The 21,398-nt window shown below is 38.9% G+C and overlaps 1 protein-coding gene and 1 long non-coding RNA gene across 3 annotated transcripts in view; both read right to left on the bottom strand.

Annotated features, from left to right (window-relative positions):
• angpt1 (angiopoietin 1) overlaps positions 1 to 12,573 on the bottom strand; it is a 48,641-nt gene extending 36,068 nt beyond the window's left edge. Inside the window, exon 1 of one of the 2 annotated variants that reach the window (XM_063899688.1) lies at positions 11,740 to 12,573. In XM_063899688.1, coding sequence (XP_063755758.1) covers positions 11,740 to 12,144 — 405 coding nt within the window. In that variant the 5' untranslated portion in view covers positions 12,145 to 12,573. The remainder of the gene's footprint in view (positions 1 to 11,739) is intronic. The other variant, XM_063899687.1, reaches the window with a different exon arrangement.
• A 7,420-nt stretch (positions 12,574 to 19,993) lies between these two features.
• Positions 19,994 to 21,398, bottom strand: part of LOC134875529 (uncharacterized) — a 40,707-nt gene continuing 39,302 nt past the window's right edge. Inside the window, exon 3 of the long non-coding RNA XR_010167210.1 lies at positions 19,994 to 20,143. This is a non-coding gene — a long non-coding RNA (uncharacterized LOC134875529). The remainder of the gene's footprint in view (positions 20,144 to 21,398) is intronic.

The raw sequence follows: 21,398 nt of genomic DNA, 5'->3' as shown, positions 1-21,398 counted from the left end.
TCATCTTCCTCTAGGACAAGAAAAGATAGCGTTTAAAACAAAATGTTTCCTGTAAGACAAAGAAAGTGATTTTGGTTTCCAAGTTTAGCTTTTGTTCTGGACTTGAAAAACAAATATACCAGCTTTAGCTCAAATCAAACAACATTAATGAAGCTTATAGCATAAGAGGTCTAAGAGATCTACAAGATATAACTGCAATAATTCGTTTGAGCGTCAAACAATTAATTAGTGAAATCATTTGCAAGTGTGTAATATGTAAACTTAAGTAATGTTTTATAATAAGATATATATATTTTAGCATAAAATAATAGACTAAATATTTAACCTTGAACTTAAGCGCTTTAGCACTCTTGAGAAAGTTTGAGCACATCCAACAGAAATGTTTGCTTTTTATTATTCATATCGGTACGGTGGTGTGAATACTTTGTACGATTCAAATTCATTGGTTGGAGTTGGTCCAGACAGATGTAATTTAGTTTAGTAAATTCCAGTAGCAGCACATAGTATATCTCAAGTCACTGATAGCATGTATGTGGAAGTTTATTTTCAATCTCTAAAGAAACGTAGATTTTTTTTTTAGCATGCAAGGACACATGGAAATATACTTTACAGAGTTTGATCCACAGAAAATAAACCCCTGTACAGCAAAGCTCCTACCTTTCCTAATAAAATCATGTAAGGACACAGCTGCTAGCAGCCTTCCCAATTTTTTTGTTTTATAAGCTGTACCAACACATATTTTTGGCCAAACTACAAAATGAAACATCAGCTCAAGCCAGTGTATGCGCATGCCAAATATATTCTGGAAGCAAAATGCTAGCCTTTATTGTTTTGATATAGACAAAAAAGTCACACTTCTGTCTGTCGATAAACTGTATTGTGTTAGCTATCTGTATGTTGTTGCTAGATAGCAGTACTGACAGTTCTAAACAACAGCTAACGCTAGTAAATAATAACTAATTACACCAATACACCAAATTACATTTTTTTATTTTAGAGCCGACTTACCAGTATTCCATTTTAATAATTGTAAAGAATAATCTATAATAATAAGGATGATAACATTCAATAACAATAATGCCACTTGTGAATATAAATATATAAAAAGGGGAATTCCTGTAATTTAGTATTATAACTAAATGTGAGCTACAGTAAGTCCAGATAAGTGGGGAATATTACCTTTGTCTATTTGTTACAGCTTTATATACAATCTTCTATCTTAAACTTTATCAAATACAAAACAATGGCAATCAACAGTAATACATCTCATTTCTATTTGTGTATTATCTTAATATTACTTTGTATCACTAACTGGATGTATGGTTTACACACAATTGTTTGTTGTCCCCCTTGCAGGAAGAAGTAACCCCTCAGAAAAGTACCAAAGGACCCAATTTATTCCCTCTCTGACAGTCTTAGTTCAAACACTGTGCTGAGTAATACATTTATTTTATGTTTGACTTATACATTCATGCAACCATGACAACATCTTGTGGTCTCTTTCCATGTTAAAAAAATAAATGCACTTAAGTACAACCTAAGCATGAATGTATATTTTCACAATTACAATCATGCCCTCTGATGTCAAAATGGGCCCAAAAATTAATCCAATTAATTATGCGTATCTTTCCATATGGGAGAGGAAGTACTTGCATTCACCCAAGACATGGGAATGCGTATCGAAACCTAAACAACCAAACAAACTCGGACCTGCTCACTCATCCAGAGGTCTTAAACAGCGAGTAGCATCAGAGGGGACGTTGTTATTCTGACGCAAGTTGTCCAACATGGAATCTTTCCTCAGGGACACATACAAGCGGGAACGTCCACGACGATGGCTTTTTTGTGTCAATGCTATGGTCCATGTCAGTCTGCCCCTTTAACTGAAGCACACAAGGATACCAAAAATCCACCATCCCACGGAGGAGGCGTTTACATCTAAATATTTGAGATAGCATTCCAGTGTACCCTCTAAACATCACTGCAGGGCATTCATCTGCCAAAAAGCTGTATAATTAAGATGCAGAAAGACATGTTTTGTTTTAAGCTCAGTCATGACAGAAACATTACTGTTGTATGTTGAACAGCCTAGCTGGGCAAAACGTCAGGGAGGGAAATGGCTCCAGTCTTCCAGTTTGTGTGCCAGTAACACTATCTATCAAGCTTGGTCTCTTCTAATCAAAATGTATGGCTGTTTAATGACAGGGTTTGTTTTCTTCAACGTCATATACATGTTTATCTTTCATACTAACATCCCATTAGGCGAGGACTCCAGAGTATATAAACCATTGCTGTCGTCGCCAAGGGTTACAATCACCACAGTGAACATCAACCACAGCCTTGCATTTTTTCTCACTTTCTCTTTCTGATGCTCTTTCTATCTATCCATCTCCTTGTGTTTTGTCCCCCCCACCCCTAAATTCTTTACTCTGCTCTGCATTGCTTTTATCAGTAATGACAGATTGACGCTATCGCATCGGGTCCAGATCATGTTACTCACAACGAGTCATTTTCCACTATCAAACTGTTGCTTTTGCTAGTGGCTAACACCCAAAGGGCTATGAATCACATAAATGGCTACTTCATCAGTTTAAAATACCTATAAACGCAGAATGGACTGTGTGTGTATTCATGTGGGTTGAACTTTCCCTTGAATGATTCTAAAGCGACACTAAATCTAAACAAGAGTTGAGCAGTAAGAAGAGGCGTGGTAGCTCAACTAACACTGCTTCAATTTCAGGTGATTCAACATAGCCGTTGTTAAAAAGGAAAAAAAGAGGCATCATGCTGCAACCTTAGAAGCATTTCATTTCTGCTTCAGCAGATGGAAAACTGATAATGTGCATGTTTGTGTGACTTGTCTATAGCTTGCTATGATACTGGTCTTTTGAGACAAGCCACAGGATATAATATATCATTTGTGCATTATGCATCTGAAGTTAGTTGAAAAAAGCATAGCAATCGGACTACAGTTTGGCAAACATATGTTTTTGGGATGATTTACAATAGATTTTAGATATAATAGATTTCGGTTAGGAAATGCTAAATAAGACATAATGAAAGATTAGGAGGATTTAAAGAAGTATGGAGTACACAAAGTGCACTGCATGTATAATCCCTGGCTTCGTGAGCCTAGGTTTCTGTTTATTTTTGCATTTCTTAGTCTAAAGTGCACAAGATGTGTGTATAAACAGTCAAAAAGGATATGATGGTGATCAAAAGCAAGTGCAACTAAATAAGGATCATTATGGTCAGACAACAAAGCAAAACATCCTAGCACATCACACAGGAATTTGCACACATTTCAACAACATCAAACATACTTTGCGTTTGGAATATGTATGGCAAACACAAACAGCCTTACGATCTAATCCTCTGGTCCAACAAACTTCAGAGGGTGGGATATGGCAGGAAAATTGGTTAAATAAAGTCCTTTTCACTAACTGTCCAGGCTTACCACAAGTTAACTTCAGAATTTGATCATATCCTATGCTCAGTCACATGGATTGTAAATGTTTAGATTTCCATTTTTTTCTGAACAATTATAAGAGAGATACTACAGTATATGGGCCTTGGGGTGAATATTTAAACTGCTGATTCCAAGGTAAAAAATGAACTTTGAAACCCCAAATGTGAAGCCAACTAGGAACAACTACACATCCTAGGTAATGAAAACTACGTCAGCTGGTCAGGATCAGCTTAAAATGAGAGGTTTGTACACAATTCAGGAGCTCTTCAAATCCCTGTTTACTATTAGTAATTAAGGAATTACTCTATTCATGAAACTGCATGACTGCAGACAGAAACTGTGTTTTGTGCATTGTTAGGAAGGAGTTTCTCTGGTTTGACATATGTCTTGGGTTAGTCTAGACACCAGACATGACTAAAAAATGTATACATCTACGTTCATAACTGAAGTGCTGTTTGACAGTCGCTAAGAAAATGTGACAGGTTTTTTTGTCGGAGCTTCACCTTATGACTGTACGAGTCCAGAGAAGGAACGGTTCATTTGATCCTTTACAGGCCATCAGTTAAGCTGAAGGTCATTTCATCCAAAAAGACTCATGAAAGTCAAACAATGTCATAAAACAGACACATGATAAAGCAATGGAATTTAGAGTGACACAAATGTGTCTGTACACCCATGCAGAGATAACCAAACACACGCAATTCTGGGGGGTTAGCCTCTCCGTCTCACAACCACTGCAAACATGTCAATTTAAATAAACATCAGGGACCATTTGTGAGGCATTTGTATTTTCTTTTTAAATGCAGACTCAAAAAGCACATACATCTGTTCGATCAATGATAGATTTATGAGAAACTTCCTGTTAGAACACCGTAGACCAGCAGAGTTTAGGGCTAGGAAGTTGCTGTTGTACGGGAAGGGATAATAATACAATATTTAGTGAAGAATTCATCCTAAACATTAAAATTCAATTGTGAACAAGTAGCCAGGTCGCAACTGCAATTATGTAAAGATTAATCATTATACAAATTGAACAGCAATCTTTAAACCTTCAAATGTGTTAGATTACTGATCTTTAATAAATGGTAATTTCCGAATGTCTTGCTGAATTCTTTTTATAATAGTGCCTGCATTATGATGGATGTATTGTTCCTATTTTTAATATAGAATATACTTGAAACAGTGTGAGCAGGTGTTTTCCATCAGCTAGTAGCTTGCTTTGACATTACTGACTGCAGTGGCACAAAAAAGGCACACAACAAGCTGAAAGTACGAAGGAAAGGAAGCGTGGTGAAAGCTCTAAAATGTGAATGATTTTATGTGGACTTTTGACTTGTTCTGTACCATGTTTTGAGGGTGTTATATTTCGAAAGTGGGGATATATAACTCACTTCACTGTGTCACGTCTGTAGTCTCTGTGCCAACTCCAGTCCTGGTATTGAATGTGAGAAGCCTGGCTGGGCTCCCAGACGAGTCAAACACAGCTTTGGACTGGGATTAGATTTTTTTTAAAAATATATAATACATGATATTCACCCACTAACTTCTCTCTCTACCACACCACAGGACAAACAATGTCAGAATAAATACCGTAAGTGAGATAATTCCTAGATTTGACACAGAGGCTTTAAGAACAAGTGGCTCCTATCCCACCACCACAAGAACAAAACAAAAGGAATGGAGCCCATCATTAGACATTTAGAGATTGTTCTAGCCCATACTGTGAGGGAGTAAAAGAGTTCATTTTTCACCCTGTATCTTGCTCTCTGTCCTTATCTACTTCTTTATCTGTATTTACCTTTACTTGCTTCCTGTCATCAACTCTGACTGATTCTACAGCCCTCTCTTTACAGATTAAAGAATCTCTTTTAACTGTGCAATTGTGATTCTTTTGGTTTTACTGCAATTGGAAAACATAGCAAAACTAAATTTGTAGGGCTGCGCTTAAAATAAAAGGTCAAACGGCTCTGTCCTCTCGAACCTCTGGAAAGCTCCCCAGTGTTGACTGAAAGATATCCTCTCAAAAAGCAACATCTGTCGGGGTGAGTCAAAGAGACGCTGCGGGGAGAGTCGGTCTCAGAGGCAACATGGGGAGATGCTTCAGGATTTTTTTTCCACACTGGAGACACTTTATTAAATTAACATGTAGAGAATGAGGGGATCAAACAGAACTACACACATCAACATTTAAAATGTGATGAACATAAAATGAGGCATGAAGCGACAGCAGCACAATTTGCAATAAATTCAGATTTTTCATTCTCCTGCTCTGTGCCAGAACCAGCAATCCAAGAAATTCATGTTTTCTCTGGGTTTTTTCGTGAAAGAACAAGCAGCTCTATAAAAAAACAGAGACTGGAACGTTATAGTTAATTCACACTGTGTAGATATCCTGGGGTATGTATTGAGAGAGGCTCGAATTGTCGATGCGGTTTAGCTGCTAAATGCTGTTTCAGTTTCCTCAACCATTATCAAACCTTGATGTACTGCACACAACTTAAATGGACCTGTAGTCTCGGGAAAAGGAAATACCCGCAGATACGGGTGGGAAGTATTATCATCTGCTCTGTTTATCAAGAGTTATTATAAAATAAAAATACAACAAAGATAACAGCCGGTTCAAAGACTGAAATAGGTTCTAACACAGTTGTGATTTGCAGCAGCTTGTGATAACACTACGTTACTTGCCCACTAACTGTGCACTAAAATTGACTATTACATCTAATGTTTCGCTCCAGCTAAGCTTTTACTATTTAATACTCGGCTCATAATCACTCAACCTTAGCAGTGGCAGAGATACAGCCATGAACCTCGTGCTTTTGGCAACTCTTCTGACCATAAATAAAGATTTAGCTCTCGTTCGAGTTGTTTTGTAAGAAAATATATGAATGCTACAGTACAATAAAATATAAAAAAGAGGTAAACGAGAGTGGCTATTGACTCTCATTCAACATGGAACAAGAAAGTGGAGGTAAAGGTTTTATGTTTAAAGATTTTCTTTTTATTTAAGTGGCGTAAAATAATATAATCATTCAGGTTAAAGAAAATCACCCCCATTACTGAGTGACACATTGCAGAGCACTCACATTTACAAAGCCTCCAGGAACCAAATGAAAAAAAAAATGACTGAAATGAATGTACTCGAGGGCACATGGAAACACAAACCTATCAGAGGAAGCTCTCAATTTATTTCACAGATGCATCAGCGGGTGCCAAGCTACAAGCTTTCAAGCAACACGGTTTTCAGAAGGGACATCATAAATCCTTCAAGCATTTAGCCAAATGTATAACCTTATAATTAAAACAAAATAAATTCCCTATAAAGTGCCCACCAGAGAGCGATTCACTGAGATGAGTGATGGAAAAGGAACCACATGCTCGCATTATAGCTGCGAAAGATAAACTAGACAGATTCAAGCACAGGAAAATATACGACTTCATGTATTGAGCTTTTTTTTTTTAAAACACAAGTGTACAATACCTGCCTGCCCAATATCAAAACTTCCAGTATGTTTGGGGCTGCAGTGATTTCGGGAAAAAAGATTTCTTAGAACAAACGTGGCTGGACATATTTTGGGTGACAAACCTACTTAATGCTCTTTTTCCTGAAAATCTGAAACATTACCAATGTCGGGCTCCGTTTTCATGTCCATGTGGAAACACTGTGGCAAAGCTGTAATGTTTTTCCCTATTCCCATGACATGCTAAGCAGAGAGCTCTGTTTCCTTTCCGTTTTCAGCCATAGTGAAAGTGCGGCCGAGACAACTTTTCTGGAAGCTGTTATTGTAGTGTCCTTCAGCAATTTACATGGTTTCCTTTTTACAAGTTTTTGGGGTCAGGAAGGAAGAGCTTTTTATTCCTCGGAGCATTCCCTAGCCTTTCTGCATCATCCGATTGTTAGTTTTGGCCCACATTATCAGTGAAAATAAACTCTCATAGAGGCAGTCACCCCTAAAATAGATAGCTTTCTCTTTGGATCCCCAGGCATGCTGTGTGGCCCTCTGATAGCACTAAGTAGAGAATCATATTCACCCTTTCTCGTATGAACTCCCAGTATGTAAGGCAAACAAGCTGCTGCCCACATGTCGATATATCCTTTTAAACCACTGTTTATGCGGCAGAGTACATGTTCGTCGAGGCAGAATGATGGGAATTTCACAGGGATAAGACAGTGTGAATAGTTATTTCCCCTCCCTTTGTACAACAGCTTAGTTTGGCACAGGCCGGCCTTTCTCAAGAAACATTGCTCTCAACCACTCTCTACCGTGTCCGCCAGGAGGGGAACCGAGAGGATCCATTACTTTCTCTCACAAAAGCAGAAACAAAATTTGTCTTGCTAAACTTTTATCTGTGCCAAAGTTTCATTGTCCTTGAAATATTAAAGAATAAATGATATTCTCTGAACGTGCTATGAAATGCATGATTCATACACAGTGAGCCTTATATTTATCCTTAAAACCCATCCATTCTCATGTTCCAACAAGTGTGATCCTCAATGCACAAGAAGCCAAGATAGCTTAACTACATTGACATGTTACACCAATCTGTTCATCTGTTCATTTTCTTCCTGAGAGTAAACGTTCTTTTCAAAACTCAACACTTTAAGAAAGTAAAACATGTCTTGACCAGACCTAGAGCAGGCTTTGTATGCTTAATAGCGCAAGTTTGAATGTGTCATTTCATAAAAGTTCAGACAATTCAAAAAATTAATTCAACAGCAGTTGCTAAATGAGTTTGAGGTAAATGTTTTTTAGCATTTCACTATACTTCCACATTGTCATTTCATGTTGTTTATCTTATTAGTGTTTTTTTTAAACTTGAGTTGATTGTAGATGTTTCACTTTGAGTCATACATTTCTGAATGTGTCAAATGCAATTTACGAAGGTCTTTGAAAAGTCACTTTTTTTAATTAATTCTCTGACAATCGACAACATCTGGGATAGCCAAAATCCCATTGTTAATTGATAAAATATATACCGTTAGTTCCATCACTGCCTTTTTCCCCCATGCTCTGTTAAAAACGTTATGCACAAATAAAGGCTACTTGTTATTGTTTTATGTTAGAAGTAGATGTGAGATCAGAGCCAAGCTTGTCTGAGGCTCCTTGCCTTGCAGGAAGGCCAGGGAAGTAATGCTTGGACAAACACAAGCCACCTTTGACTGGTCAGGAATGTTATCAGGGTACACTACCCTTGGTTGACTTAAAATGCTTCCCCAACAGCTGTTTGCTGCATCATTCTCTCCCGTCTATTCCCCACACTGGACTGAGCACCGAAGTACGCAAGTCCTATCTAGATCGGTCTCCTCCATCCGTCTCTTTCATCAGGGCTGGCTGGAGCAACATCAGGGCGAGCTTTCACTTAGACAAGCAGTAAAAACGCAGGCGTGATTGAGATAGATAGACTGGCCAGGACACTTAATCTTCTGTCCAATGAAAAATGTTAACTGCATCCTGATGTTCCCCCCCATGCAGTGCAATTAGGCTGAATTACCACTGTGTGTTTAAGTGTCCCCTCTGAAATGTCTACGCCAATTCCTTTCTTCTGTTAATCTTTTACTTGTTTTATGTTTTATAAAGTGTGATATTTTTCCAAAAGGACATCTTTTCAGAGAATTAAGTTTTACAAAAATCAGACATTACTTAGTTGAGCTGTGTCTATTCTAGACTCTTCCAAAAAAATAAAATCATTTGAACTGCTTTTACATTTGAAATTAAGTAAATGTGCAGTCAAGCAAAACTCCAGAGTGCAAGGAAATAGGTATGATAGTATTAATGGTGATGTTGGACGTTTTTAAACACACCCTTCTTGAAATTGAAGGAGAAAGTTACACGAGAGGTCTCATTATTCAAACCTTCAGTCTACCAACGCTGCCGTTGTGTTTTCATAGTATCACTTGTACTATCACAGACAGATTAGGTCCACTGAGCAAAGATAAAGCCGGTGTTATTTCACCCCTGGCCTTTCTTGACACATGGATCGCTTTTGGGAGCAATGCAGAAACACACAAGTTTACAGACTTCAAATAGCACGCTGTTGTAGAAACTCATCAATAAAAAAAGGTGCAGGCCTTTCTGTTTTTTGATTAGATAAAGCATGTGGTGTTCAGCCCTCAAAATCGAAAAACGCACCTTCTTTTTTTCTATTTTGCAATATGACGGTAAATATATACATGTTCACCATGTTTTAAACCTTGACATACACCATTGACATTGAATTCCTCCTCTAAACTGAGATAAAGCCAGTAATATACAGTACCGATGATAAGCGGATATTTCACAGATTCTGAACTGTAAACTCGAAATACCTCTCATACAGTGTTTCATTTGAATTGTATCTGCTCAGTGCTTAGGTAACATAATCTGCCTCTGCAGGAGGGTGGAGCCGCCTCCAATACAACACCTTCATAATTACAAACTCAATCAACATCTTGCTTTAACATACTGCAACCAACGCCTGGGTAATTTATGAGGAACGACTATTTCCTCCAACCTGCGGAGTGAAAAGTTTACTTTCTGAGAGTAAATGAAAAGCAAGCACACGGTAGTGTAGCTCAGACACATTTGGGGAGGACACGCTGATTGCTAATGAAAAGAGTCGTGGTATTGATGAAGTTCAGGGTGATTCATGTTTCCAGTCCCACTGTAATCAATCAAATGCATCAGGTGTTATCTGCAAATGCAAAAGATTTGCAGACAAAAAATAAACCATTAGCTTTAAGCAATTAATCACAGAGCAAGCCTCCTAATCTTATTTTGAGAACAATATTTTGGAAAGTTGAGAAGCCGGTTATGCCGAATTTGGAAGTTTGTTTATTTGATTCAACTATTCATTTCAGGAAGATAGTCTCGCTCTCTTTGGAGACACAAAGTCTCAAAGCTTAGAAAAGCAAAGTGCCTGCCAAGCCATATCAGTGATGGCTTCCCAATTTGCAACCCATTAACATTACAGTAGAACCATATTTGAACATAGCAAACACCTTGATGGCTCTACAAATAAATTGTAATTTGGTTGTTAAAGACCAATCAAAATGTGAGTTATTATGTCACATCAGCTCTATACCAATGAAGATTATGTTGGTTTTATTCTACAGAAAAAAAAAAACAGGTTCACAATTTTTTTGTTTTATTTAAGTCTGGATTTCTGAGTTATACTTGCAGGTCCTTGGCCTCAATAAATAAAGGGAGCATTCTCCTTCTCTGTCTGTTCCTCCTCTGAGTGTCTCTAGGGGCTCTCTCTCTGACTTCCTGCCATTAAAGAGACAGCACACTGGAGAACAGGGGGTGACTGACATATAACTGCCTCTGCTCTATAACCGACTCTCCGTGCAACTCAATGTGGAATTTACTTAAAGGGTAGTTTACTCAGGGAAAAATAAAGAGTGAGTTGTAAAAAATAGATGTGTTCACTCATCGGCTACATAGTGGCAAACAGCAGTCACAGCAGTACAAAATGTCTGGAGAAGAAAGAATATCAGACAGCTGTGAGTCATTCAGAACAAAAAGTTCAAATCAGCCAATGTACACAGTTACATAACAGCATAGCAGGGATGATATAAATCCTGTTGCTGTCTTATTGATGATTAAATACACATTCTGTTTTAAAGCTGATATAAGCCTTGTTTTAAAATGTGTAAATTATCAGCAACAAAGGAAATACCGCCAACCTGTAGGTGGACCAAAGTTATTTGAGATTTTATAATAATTTACAATATGTTGCAATCCAGTCTATCCCCATTCCTTGTGCACTTTTTCACTGACGTCACTGTGACATTTCACTTTGAATTTGGTAACACAGCATCATCCAAACAAAAATCTGTTCCCTTTAAAGCACATAGACTCTACTTCTGACGAACACATTGACAAATAATGTGGGGACTACAAGAAAAGAGCAAACACAGCCTGAATTTAGTTTGAGAGCCTCATCCAGAAACCAAAACAAGTTATCTTGAGAAGCCACACACTAGACACTCTGCGGAGACCACACACCCACGGAAACACAAATATCACAACAAATAAACTACAGCGTGACCACTTCAAAAGAAACTAAAGCTGGTCCCTTGCAGGGTTGTTGTATACGCGATTCAATAAATAACATTTTCAGCAGGGACCTAACTAAACCAGAACAATTTGACTGCATTCCAATTTTGAACTGCTGTTAACAAAACGTGATGCAATATCAGACAGACAATAAGCAGATCTTTTTTCTTAAGTAGGACTGTTGAGTCTGTTGGTCAACTTTAATTGCTCCTTAAAAAAATGCCTCCTTACCTTCTGGAGCCACTGGGTGTAATTTGCCATTATGTTCTCGAGCTGCTGGATCTTCTGGCTGGGAAACTCTGGCTCAGTTGGCGGAGCGTCTCGTTGGAGAGAGTTTTGCTGTGGGCTACCGGCTTTCGCCTCCCTGCATGCGCCTCCTCTGGCTCCGTCTCCCTCAGGTAGGATGAACGTATACGTGCACTGGCCATGCTGGATCTTATGAAGTTTCCTGTTGCTGTAATTACTGTTACTACTTCCTCCACTACTGCTGCTACTGCTACTACTGCTGCTACTGCTGCTGCCACCTGTGCTGCTGCTTTCCAGCCCTCTCCGCTGCTCCCCTCCTCCGCAGCTCACAATCACCAGAAATGCACCCAGCGAGATTAAGTGCCGGCCAAAGTTGTACCACAGCATCATATCAGCCTGGGGTAAAGGTTGCAGGTGAATTCAGTTACTTTATCTTCTTTGTTTAGCTGGATGTTCCTTTAAAAACTGGATCAGAAGGTAGTGAGGAACATTGTTAGCCTGTGTCATCCATCCTTAAATTGGACCTCCAGCATTGAAAGCTACTGCTTCTCTCACCGTGGAAATGTATATTAAGTTTTCATCCTGCTCGGGAAAGTTCCACGCATGTCTTGCAGTGTGACAGCTCTGTTATAAATCTTGAAGAGTCTCCAGGAAATCAAAGCCAGACTGTGTGCTTGCATTGATCAATCTGTGCATTTAAAATAGGTGCCGGGCGAGCTGAGATGGTGTCGTCAGACCTCCCCTGGACTCTCTGCCTTCCCTTCCTCCTCTGCTCTCTGACTTAACGACTGGGGAGAGTGAGAGAGACGCTCACTCTGAAGAACAGCGCCAAACATACTGCGCCTGCCCCTCGCAGAGCCTGCAGAGGAATGCAAGTATGTGTGCACGCACGAGTGTGTGTGAGCTTGGCAGCAAAGGGACCCCAACACAGAGGATGTGCTTAGACTAGGAGGATCGGTTTACAGGCTCTGCTGGCTCTAGGCTCATGTGGTTGACCTGCGTTTTCGCCTGTGTGTTGTCACAAAGAACTTGTCTAAACGTGTGCATTTAATTTATCTGCTCCTGAGATTTAACTCTACTCCCTTCTATACTGTACAGTGACAGGTGCTATATCAAAAGTAGATGCAGGGAGGTTTATTACTGCTTTTTATAGGCTGATTCTCAACTTTCTTTTGTCTCCTCCCGATAACAGAAAACTAAGATCATGACAAATGAGGTTGAAGCCCAATATTTCCCAATAACCTTAAAGGTTTAAGGGATGTTAATAATTAACTGTTTGACCCTTAAGCAACAAGAGGGATTTTTTTACAGATTTATGCAATCACTTAGAAAATTAAAACAAGTATAACATAATTACCGAGCAATAGTCTCGGTGACCTGTCTTGAGCAAGAACTACAGCTTTGTGGCATTAGAAGCACTTCAATCACACAACCACTGCACTGATCGTGTTGGTTAGTGAATTATATTGATTGTCGTAATTCCGCTGTATTCAAATGGTCTCTGAAAATGATGCATGACAGTAATGATGCATTTAGCGCACATTCTTTTTTTGAGAAGGTAAATAAAGATGCAATTTATAAAATACACAACATTTCTATAACACCCAAACAACAAAGGAAATACACAAGTCGGTCAATGTCTTCCCCAGTGATTAACACATTTGTTTATTCAAATGCAACTATAGGACTTCTTAGCATTACAACCACCACAGGTGTCGCCAAATCAACTAAAACTCAAGGAGTACTAATAGTAGTAACAATAGTAACTGTGCTGCTCGAATGACATCACATCACTTTCCTAGGCTTTTAACTTCAGTGTTTTCTGGATTAATCAACGGTAATGACATTTTTTAATCTCTGTTTGAATGAGATTCTACAGAGACTGCTATATGTTTGCTCTGCTTTAATTTGTCTTTCACTTAACCACTATATCTTCATAACATGCACTGTCTCTATCTTCAATCATCTAATGTACAGTATGTCTCTATCACACACACTCTGTTGTCATGTTTTCAAGAAAACAGAAGAGAAATCCAAGAATGAGCAGTGGAAGTAGGAATGTGTCTCCATCATTAGGCCAGAAGAAGGAGCAGAGTGAGGAAACACAGCGCTGAAAGGCATCAGGTCAAAGGTCAAGTCCTTGTTATGGACAGTCCATTTAAATCTCTGATTCTGGGAGACACAGCTCTCTGAATTCTGGCCAGACTTCAACATTCCTTTTCTGGTCCAAAAAATCCAAATGTGTGTGACAGTGGATATGCTCGAGTGTGCATGTGCTCCTTTTATGAGTGGCAATGTGTACAAGTGTTTACCGTCTCCATGTGCCTGCTCATGCTTATATGCTATACTAAAAATGTCTGCTCGATCCTGCATGTGTGTGTTTGATAGAGTGTGTGTATTCAGTGATAGCAGGGGGCTGAAAAAAGTTGGGCCCTCTGTGTGGGAGCCGAGGGGCGGTGTGAACAAATGCATGAAGGAGACCCAAGATAACAAAACCCTCGAATAACCCAGACTGGCCAAGACACAAAGCATGTGCAAATATCTCTTGGAGCGCTTGTCTTTGGTTGACGTACTTTGGTGGTGCCCTTACATGGGGGGCAGTTACTGTGTCCAAGGGAAACTGAGTGGGAGGTTACTGCCACCCCAGTGCAACCTTCAAGTGTGCAAAAAATTCAAACTACTCATCACTTTTGAAAAATCTGCAAAAAAAAGGTGTGAAAGAATTAAGTGATATTTTCTGTCTACTCTTCAACCGCATGCACTGTATGTAACCAAATGTAATACTTTTTTCTCCAAAGTCGCCTGAAATGATTAAAATGTAACTAATATTTGCTAGCTATTTAGAACTGATAGAAATCTACTAGCTAGTTTCATTTCAGCCAGAAAAAAACATGTGTCTGCTAGAAATAATAAATTGTTTTGTCTAGATTTGTTTGAGACTAATTGTTCCAAAGATAACATGAATATCAAGAGATAATCTCCCACGAGTTATCATAGTCAATTATGTGCTGTGAAAACACAGACAGTTTCACAGGCGTGTCAACAGAACCTAAAGGGGATGTTTTCTGCATTGGCATACAGAAACCAAATTGGATCCATGCTATTCATTAAAAATATGTCCAAAACTACTTTGCAACATCCAAGTAAATATGATCATATTTTGCTGTATTACAGATAGCATTGGCTTAGCTCACATAGACAAACTTATGCGGAAACACAAGCTGTTTGTATTTATGAGTCGGTAACTGAGTGGGGTAATCTCAGATCTGATTTTTTTCTGGAATGTAAACTTATTGAGAAAAAAATCCTGTTTTCAAATCTACAAAAGTATAATCAATTGCTTACCCTTGCTGTCCCATGCTATTTGTCTTGTACTTCCTGTGCTATGACCACAACACACATCCAGTTTTGTTGAAATGCAATAATCATTTTGATGGTGACAGCCAAATACAGAGCGGTTCATGTCAGTTGTGAGAAGCCTTGAGGCAGCTGGCTTTCATGGGAATCTTGCTTATGTTTTACTTGTGAAAAGTTTGGGAGGACATGTTGTATAACTTAACATCAATCAGAAAGACACTGCCTTCCGCATGTGATCTAAAATTGAATGCACGATGCGAGAACATAGGAGATCAGAGTTTTGAGATCTTATTCCAGTCACTCCTCGTGTGCTGGCGGTTGCATAGAAGTTAAATACACTTAAGAAAGTCATTTCCATTAGGTAGTGGGGAAAAAAACATAATTCTTTAGGTCCAATAAGGACTTCCATGTCACAAAAACATACAAAACCACTGACTTTGAAGGATAGGATGCAAGGCACTGCCAAGTCTTTTGGTACCGGCAGAAAAGTAAGTGAGCTCTTGTAAAATAAATAATAAATGGGCAAATACAATATAAACCTGCTTAGTTAAGCTTCCTCAAATGCTACTTACCTTGGAAAAGCACAACATTCAAAAGTCAGAGTCCAGACCAAGATGAAGGCATCCACAAGCAACAATGAGCAGCAGTCGAAGCAGCTCCATGTTATCAACCGAAAGTATTTGCCTTAAAAAGAGAAGAAAACAGGCTAAACATACGTGTTCAGAACAGCTAGCATAAAGGCCAAGTATGATTTCGGTCCTGTTACACTACCTAGCTTTTAATATGGCATACCCTTTACAAACAACAAACTCATATTACCAAACAGCAGTAATTTTTACACTTTCACAAGCACATACACATTAGCCCCAAATTAAAAAATAACCTGGTTAACAATATTGTGACATAAAATGTAACAAAGTAATACACATTTGTCCTTTTCACCTAAAAACAAAGTAGAAAAATACATTGATAACATTTTTTATCCGAATACCCTTTACACAATGATTTGAGTATAACTCAGATGCATATTTCAGTTTTTTAAAAACATGCACATTTGTTATTATTGTTGGTTATTAAAGGGAAATTATGGTATATTTCAACCTGCTGTATATCCCAGAAATGTGACATAAATACTAATACACATGCACACATACTGTATTTTCTCCCCAAACTTCCTAAACAAAATCTATGGATCTGAGTAAAGTTATGTTTATATAAAAGCTACTTTTTTGGCCATGAAAAATACTTGAAAGTTATGAAATCCGAAACATTTTATTTTTAAATTTTTGACAAATGCAATATGTGCCATCACTATTAAATGTGTTTCTTTACTCTTCTGTTCCTGGCCAGGACACAAAGCACACTCTGGGTTATAAATGCAGTTGTCTCTCGATGTAAAAGGCAAAAAGCGTTCCTTTTGACTCCAAAGACAAACCTCAGCAACTCATTCAGGCATGCTTGAATAGCTTCAGCACTCGCAGTGCTTGCCCGTTTCTTTTAAGTCTGAATATTTGAATTTGATTAAACGGTTGCACAACCCAGCCAAAACACTGATGGCACCTTTTCTTTCGCCCCTAAGCCTTGCCGTTTGTCATGGTGATGGTGATTAAAGATGTGTACGCACACACACATGCATACGGAAACACATGAACACACACAGACACACACATTGAAACTCAGTGTCATGGTAATGCTGAATGAATTTGCAAGTGTTAATACGGGTCTCTATAGTGTATTATTGTCATAACCAGAGTTCTTCCTGAAAGATCCACAGTCCGGTCTGCTGGGGCCTCGAGGGACCATTAATCTCACGCACAAAAGCCTTGTTAGCAATTTGTTGAGTGATGGCTTCACTTTTCACACTCAATGGCTTTAAAGGTAAGAGTTAAGGATTTATACATTTGTGTGTGCTTTGAGTAAATGTTGTTTTGTGAAGGACTCTACCTGAGTTGATATGTGGACGGGCATGTGAAGGCAGTGAAGAGTTACACTGGTGGCTGACTCTCTGACGCCACTTCAACAACTTTGCAATAATCCTATAGAGTAATAAGATCAGGTTTTAAGCCTGCTTACGGAAATCCTTTTTGGAAAATAATACTGGGGCTCAACCTCCAACGGTTTTCCTTGTAGAGACAAACATAAAAGGATTAGGAGGAAAACATTGTTATTCAGCTGATTATATAGTTAAACAGAGGCCCAATAAGAACAGCTATTCTTTGCTACGCCTTTGGAGATTGGTGTTCAAAAATAAATCCTTAATTCTTTACAGACCCATCTCCAAGGAACAAAAATTCAACATTTTGAAAATGATTTGGTTAAAGGTAAGTTGGTCTGTCTAACACTTTGACATGTCAACAGCCATTGGCTGTATAAAAGTAAAATTTGGTACAGGCATCCATGTTTCCCTCAGGATAAAAACTATTGTAATGCTTAGATGCTCAACGATGCTGAACATAGTAAACATTACACTTGCAATGCATGTTAACATGCTCTTCATGAGCATGTTAGCACAATGGTAAGGTACAATAAGCATCAAGCTCAAAGCAGTTTTTAGCTTAACTTTTAAAAGTCAAAAAAATACTGACAATGGAAGTTTATCTAATTTTTTATTTTCAGTATGAAACAAATAAAACATAAACAAACAGTGCTAAGAGATTTTAAAGTTGGTTTCACTCCACCCATAGTGGCCCGCACTAAATTCTGCTGCAGCAAAAGATGATTTGATGGATTTCCTGAATAAGCTGTTGTGACATTTTCCTGCTTGGAGCAATGATGTCATCAGGGTGAGACCACTGAGAGTGACACTGAGAGCCATTAGCACAAGGTGGCTGTCATTCTTCGTTATCCCCCCGGGCTTCCCAGTCCACACTCACCACAGGCATGGCCTCTATCTTCTGTCAAGGAAGCCATGCACAATCCTCGTCCCGCCTTAATTTCTCCCATCCTCGCCTCACAAGGCAAAGTTCAGGCCAAGGTGAACGGAAAATGAAGGAGGTTTCTGTCTGTCAGTATGATGTTAAATCTTTTATTCCACTTCTTACTTCAAGGGGCCTTATTTCACTCTCGCTTCTCCTCCATCAGTGTGAGCAACAGAAAGGAAACAAGAAGTTAGAAAAAAAGAGGCATCCGTGGTCAAGGTAACCACTCTCCTGTTGGTCCTGCAGTTGGGGTTATGGCACCATGGTAGCGATACAAAATAAATGACAAACATAAGCAAACAATAGAAACAGACAAAGGGAAAAAGAAAGAAAAGAAGAAAGATGAGAGGTTTGGATCCATTTTCGAGTTTAGCCCTCCAACAACTTTTGCGGTTTGTTTTTCCTGTGCTTTACTAATTTATCATTGTATCAAATTCTATCTCAAAGTTCAAATTGATTTGTATATTCCTTATGACGTGCTGTATATTACTGGTACTGGTCCCATCTGATGTGTACTTTTCCAATTTCTCAATCACACTTTTCACTTTGTCTCTGTTGTGTATGGTGAAATCCTTCTCTGCACATCACTGAGATCAAATTTGTCACAATCAAGTCAATTAAACCCTGCTTTCAATTCACTTTCAAAATCAAACCCATGTGAAAACAAGTACACAAACAAAATGTAACCTTTGCCGCTGCAAATGTTTTTGAATGGTTCAGAAGAGGGTTTGGCTTCAGTCAAGATATCTGCAATGCTAATTTGTGTATGCAACTGTCTGTTCTGCCACTAATCTAGAGAGCTAAATAAACTGTGTAGTTGGCAGAACACGACAACGGAATACATTTGAAATTAAACAGTCACAGAAAGACATGATCTACTTTTCCTTCCAGAAACATTTAATGGATCAGTAGCCATGTTGCCTTCTTAAACTCACAATTGTTTTGTTGTTGGTGCCCAATTGGTCACACAGACACAGACACACAGACACACAGACACACAGACACACAGACACACAGACACACACACACACACACACACACACACACACACACACACACACACACACACACACACACACACACACACACACACACACACACACACACACACACACACACACACACACACACACACACACACACACACACACACGAATAAAGGCATTACAATATATTCTGCTCTTTCGACAATAACAGCCATTTATACCACTTGGTCCAACCAAAAGCAGACAGTCAGTGAAATGTAGTGATCATAATGTCTAATTGCATAAGGATGTTCGTCTGGGTGAATTCGCTGGTCTAAACAAGTCGTCTTTTCCCAGAATCTCTAAAACGTTGGGGGCTTTTATCGTCTCCAGCAAGCATGCTAATCAAATTCATCCTGCATGGTGTCTGATGTATTTACTCATGTGTTATTGTATGGAGTGTCCACTCTTTGTGTGTTTTAATCATTTCGCTGTTTTTTCCAAGCCAAATCAGTAACTTTAGGACCCTCACCCATCACATTCCTCAGCCTTTAGCTAATATTGTGTATGTACACTCTCCATCCTCTACAGCTACATCAGATAAAGTCAAGTTTAACATTGTAGACAACAGCAGGCTGATACCTTATACAAGCAGATGACTGCTGATATCATCACGTTCCCTTCATAATATGTGTAGGATTACACAATCTGATGTTGGTTATAAACAGAAACATGCTTTTCTGTCAGTCACAGCAACCCAGTTGGACTGCGGCTATCGCATGACATTCTCGCCTTAGTGTTTGAAAGCGCTCCATAACATTATCAAACAATGGAACCTGATCTGCTGTGGGGAAGGCAGTAATGCAGTTTTAATTAGCGATAACTAATTTAGCCTGGCTACTTGGAACCCTGTTTGACATCCATCATGATGACGCTGACAGACGCCCTTTTTGCTGGCCTCAGACAGGCTACATTGTTCAGTGTCATACATCAGAGGGGACACAGTAAGCTGAGCTATATCTTCTTACTTACTCTGCTAATTTCACCCCTGGCAAGTGCTGTTTGCTCTCTTCCACTTAATGCATGGCCAGCTTGCTGCCATTTGTCTTGTTGTATTTTCTTCTGTGGTAATGGGGCGGGTTGGTCCTCCTGACGTGGGAAAAGTGCATGACATCAGCGCAGTGATATTTTCTTGACTTAACCTGCCTGTGGAATCAACAATACATATTGAGTTAGTGTGCAAGTGTGTTTGGTATGAGATCATACATGCTAGAGCAATAAATAAGTCACTGCTTGCCTTTGGTCTTTTCAATTGCATGTTGCCCATCAAGTTAAATGACTCATACATAAAAAGTATAAAAGTGTTGAAAACGGATGGCAACACAATTTGCCACACAAACACTTCCTGTGTTTTATAGCCCTCTATGTCTTTGTCTCTCTTTTTTCTTTTAGGATGATGCATGGCATTCTTACCAGCAAGATGATGATGAATGGGGAAGGGGCTGCTTAAACCTCTAGCTTTACTTCAGCACCCACTCCCCTCAACTGACTCATAGCGTACTGCAAGAAGGATGGAGGGAAAGCAGTTAGATAAGAGGTCTGTTGAACAAGTGTTGGTCTTTGTACTTCACTGTCCCTCCCACCTACACCTTCTTACAGCTCTGTTTGCGATTATTATGAGGGATGACACAGCCAACACCAGAGAGAGCAGGGTTTGGTCGATTCTGTCATAATAGTAATCCTTTAATGGACAGAGGGTTAGTTTGCTGAGAGCCAAAGAATGTCCGTGAAGTCTTTGCAGTGTCAGGTAGTGCATAAAGTAAAGCCCCCCGAGAAAAGATGGATCGTTACAAAACGTTCTTGATGCAACAGCTATCCTCAAAGCTGGGTTACAAATGATAAAGCGATAGACGTGTAATGCAGCTTACTTGCGGCAGACACAGTGGAGAATACCGGTTTGATTTGTAAGATTCTAGAAAAAAATTTCCTGGCCTAAAGTCGATCAATTATTTGTTTAAATAATGTTAATGAAAGATTTTATTGAAAACGTCGTTTGCAAGCTTACAACAGTTCATAAAAAGTAGTGAAGACACATGTAGAATGAAAAATGCTTGCATCATTATTGCATCTTTGTTTTTGGCTATGTTTTACTAAACTGTAATAGCAGAGCAATAAGGCACAAACATGTTGACTATTGTGAGTAAGAAATAACACATTTAGTCCAAGATATTGGCAACAGTCATGTCTCATGTGCTAAAGACTTAAATATTTGCTTTAGAGAAAAAAATCAACTTCACACAGCCATCAAGCCCCAGGAGACCAGTCTCTCTTTCATGGTCTCAGAAACAAACAGAAGCATCTGCATCTGCTAACCTTCTCGCCTCATCTGTTTTTGGTCATACGA

Source organism: Eleginops maclovinus, chromosome 13, assembly GCF_036324505.1.
Source record: "Eleginops maclovinus isolate JMC-PN-2008 ecotype Puerto Natales chromosome 13, JC_Emac_rtc_rv5, whole genome shotgun sequence".
In the NCBI taxonomy this organism is placed as follows: domain Eukaryota; kingdom Metazoa; phylum Chordata; class Actinopteri; order Perciformes; family Eleginopidae; genus Eleginops; species Eleginops maclovinus.
This window is presented reverse-complemented; position numbering and strand designations above follow the sequence as displayed.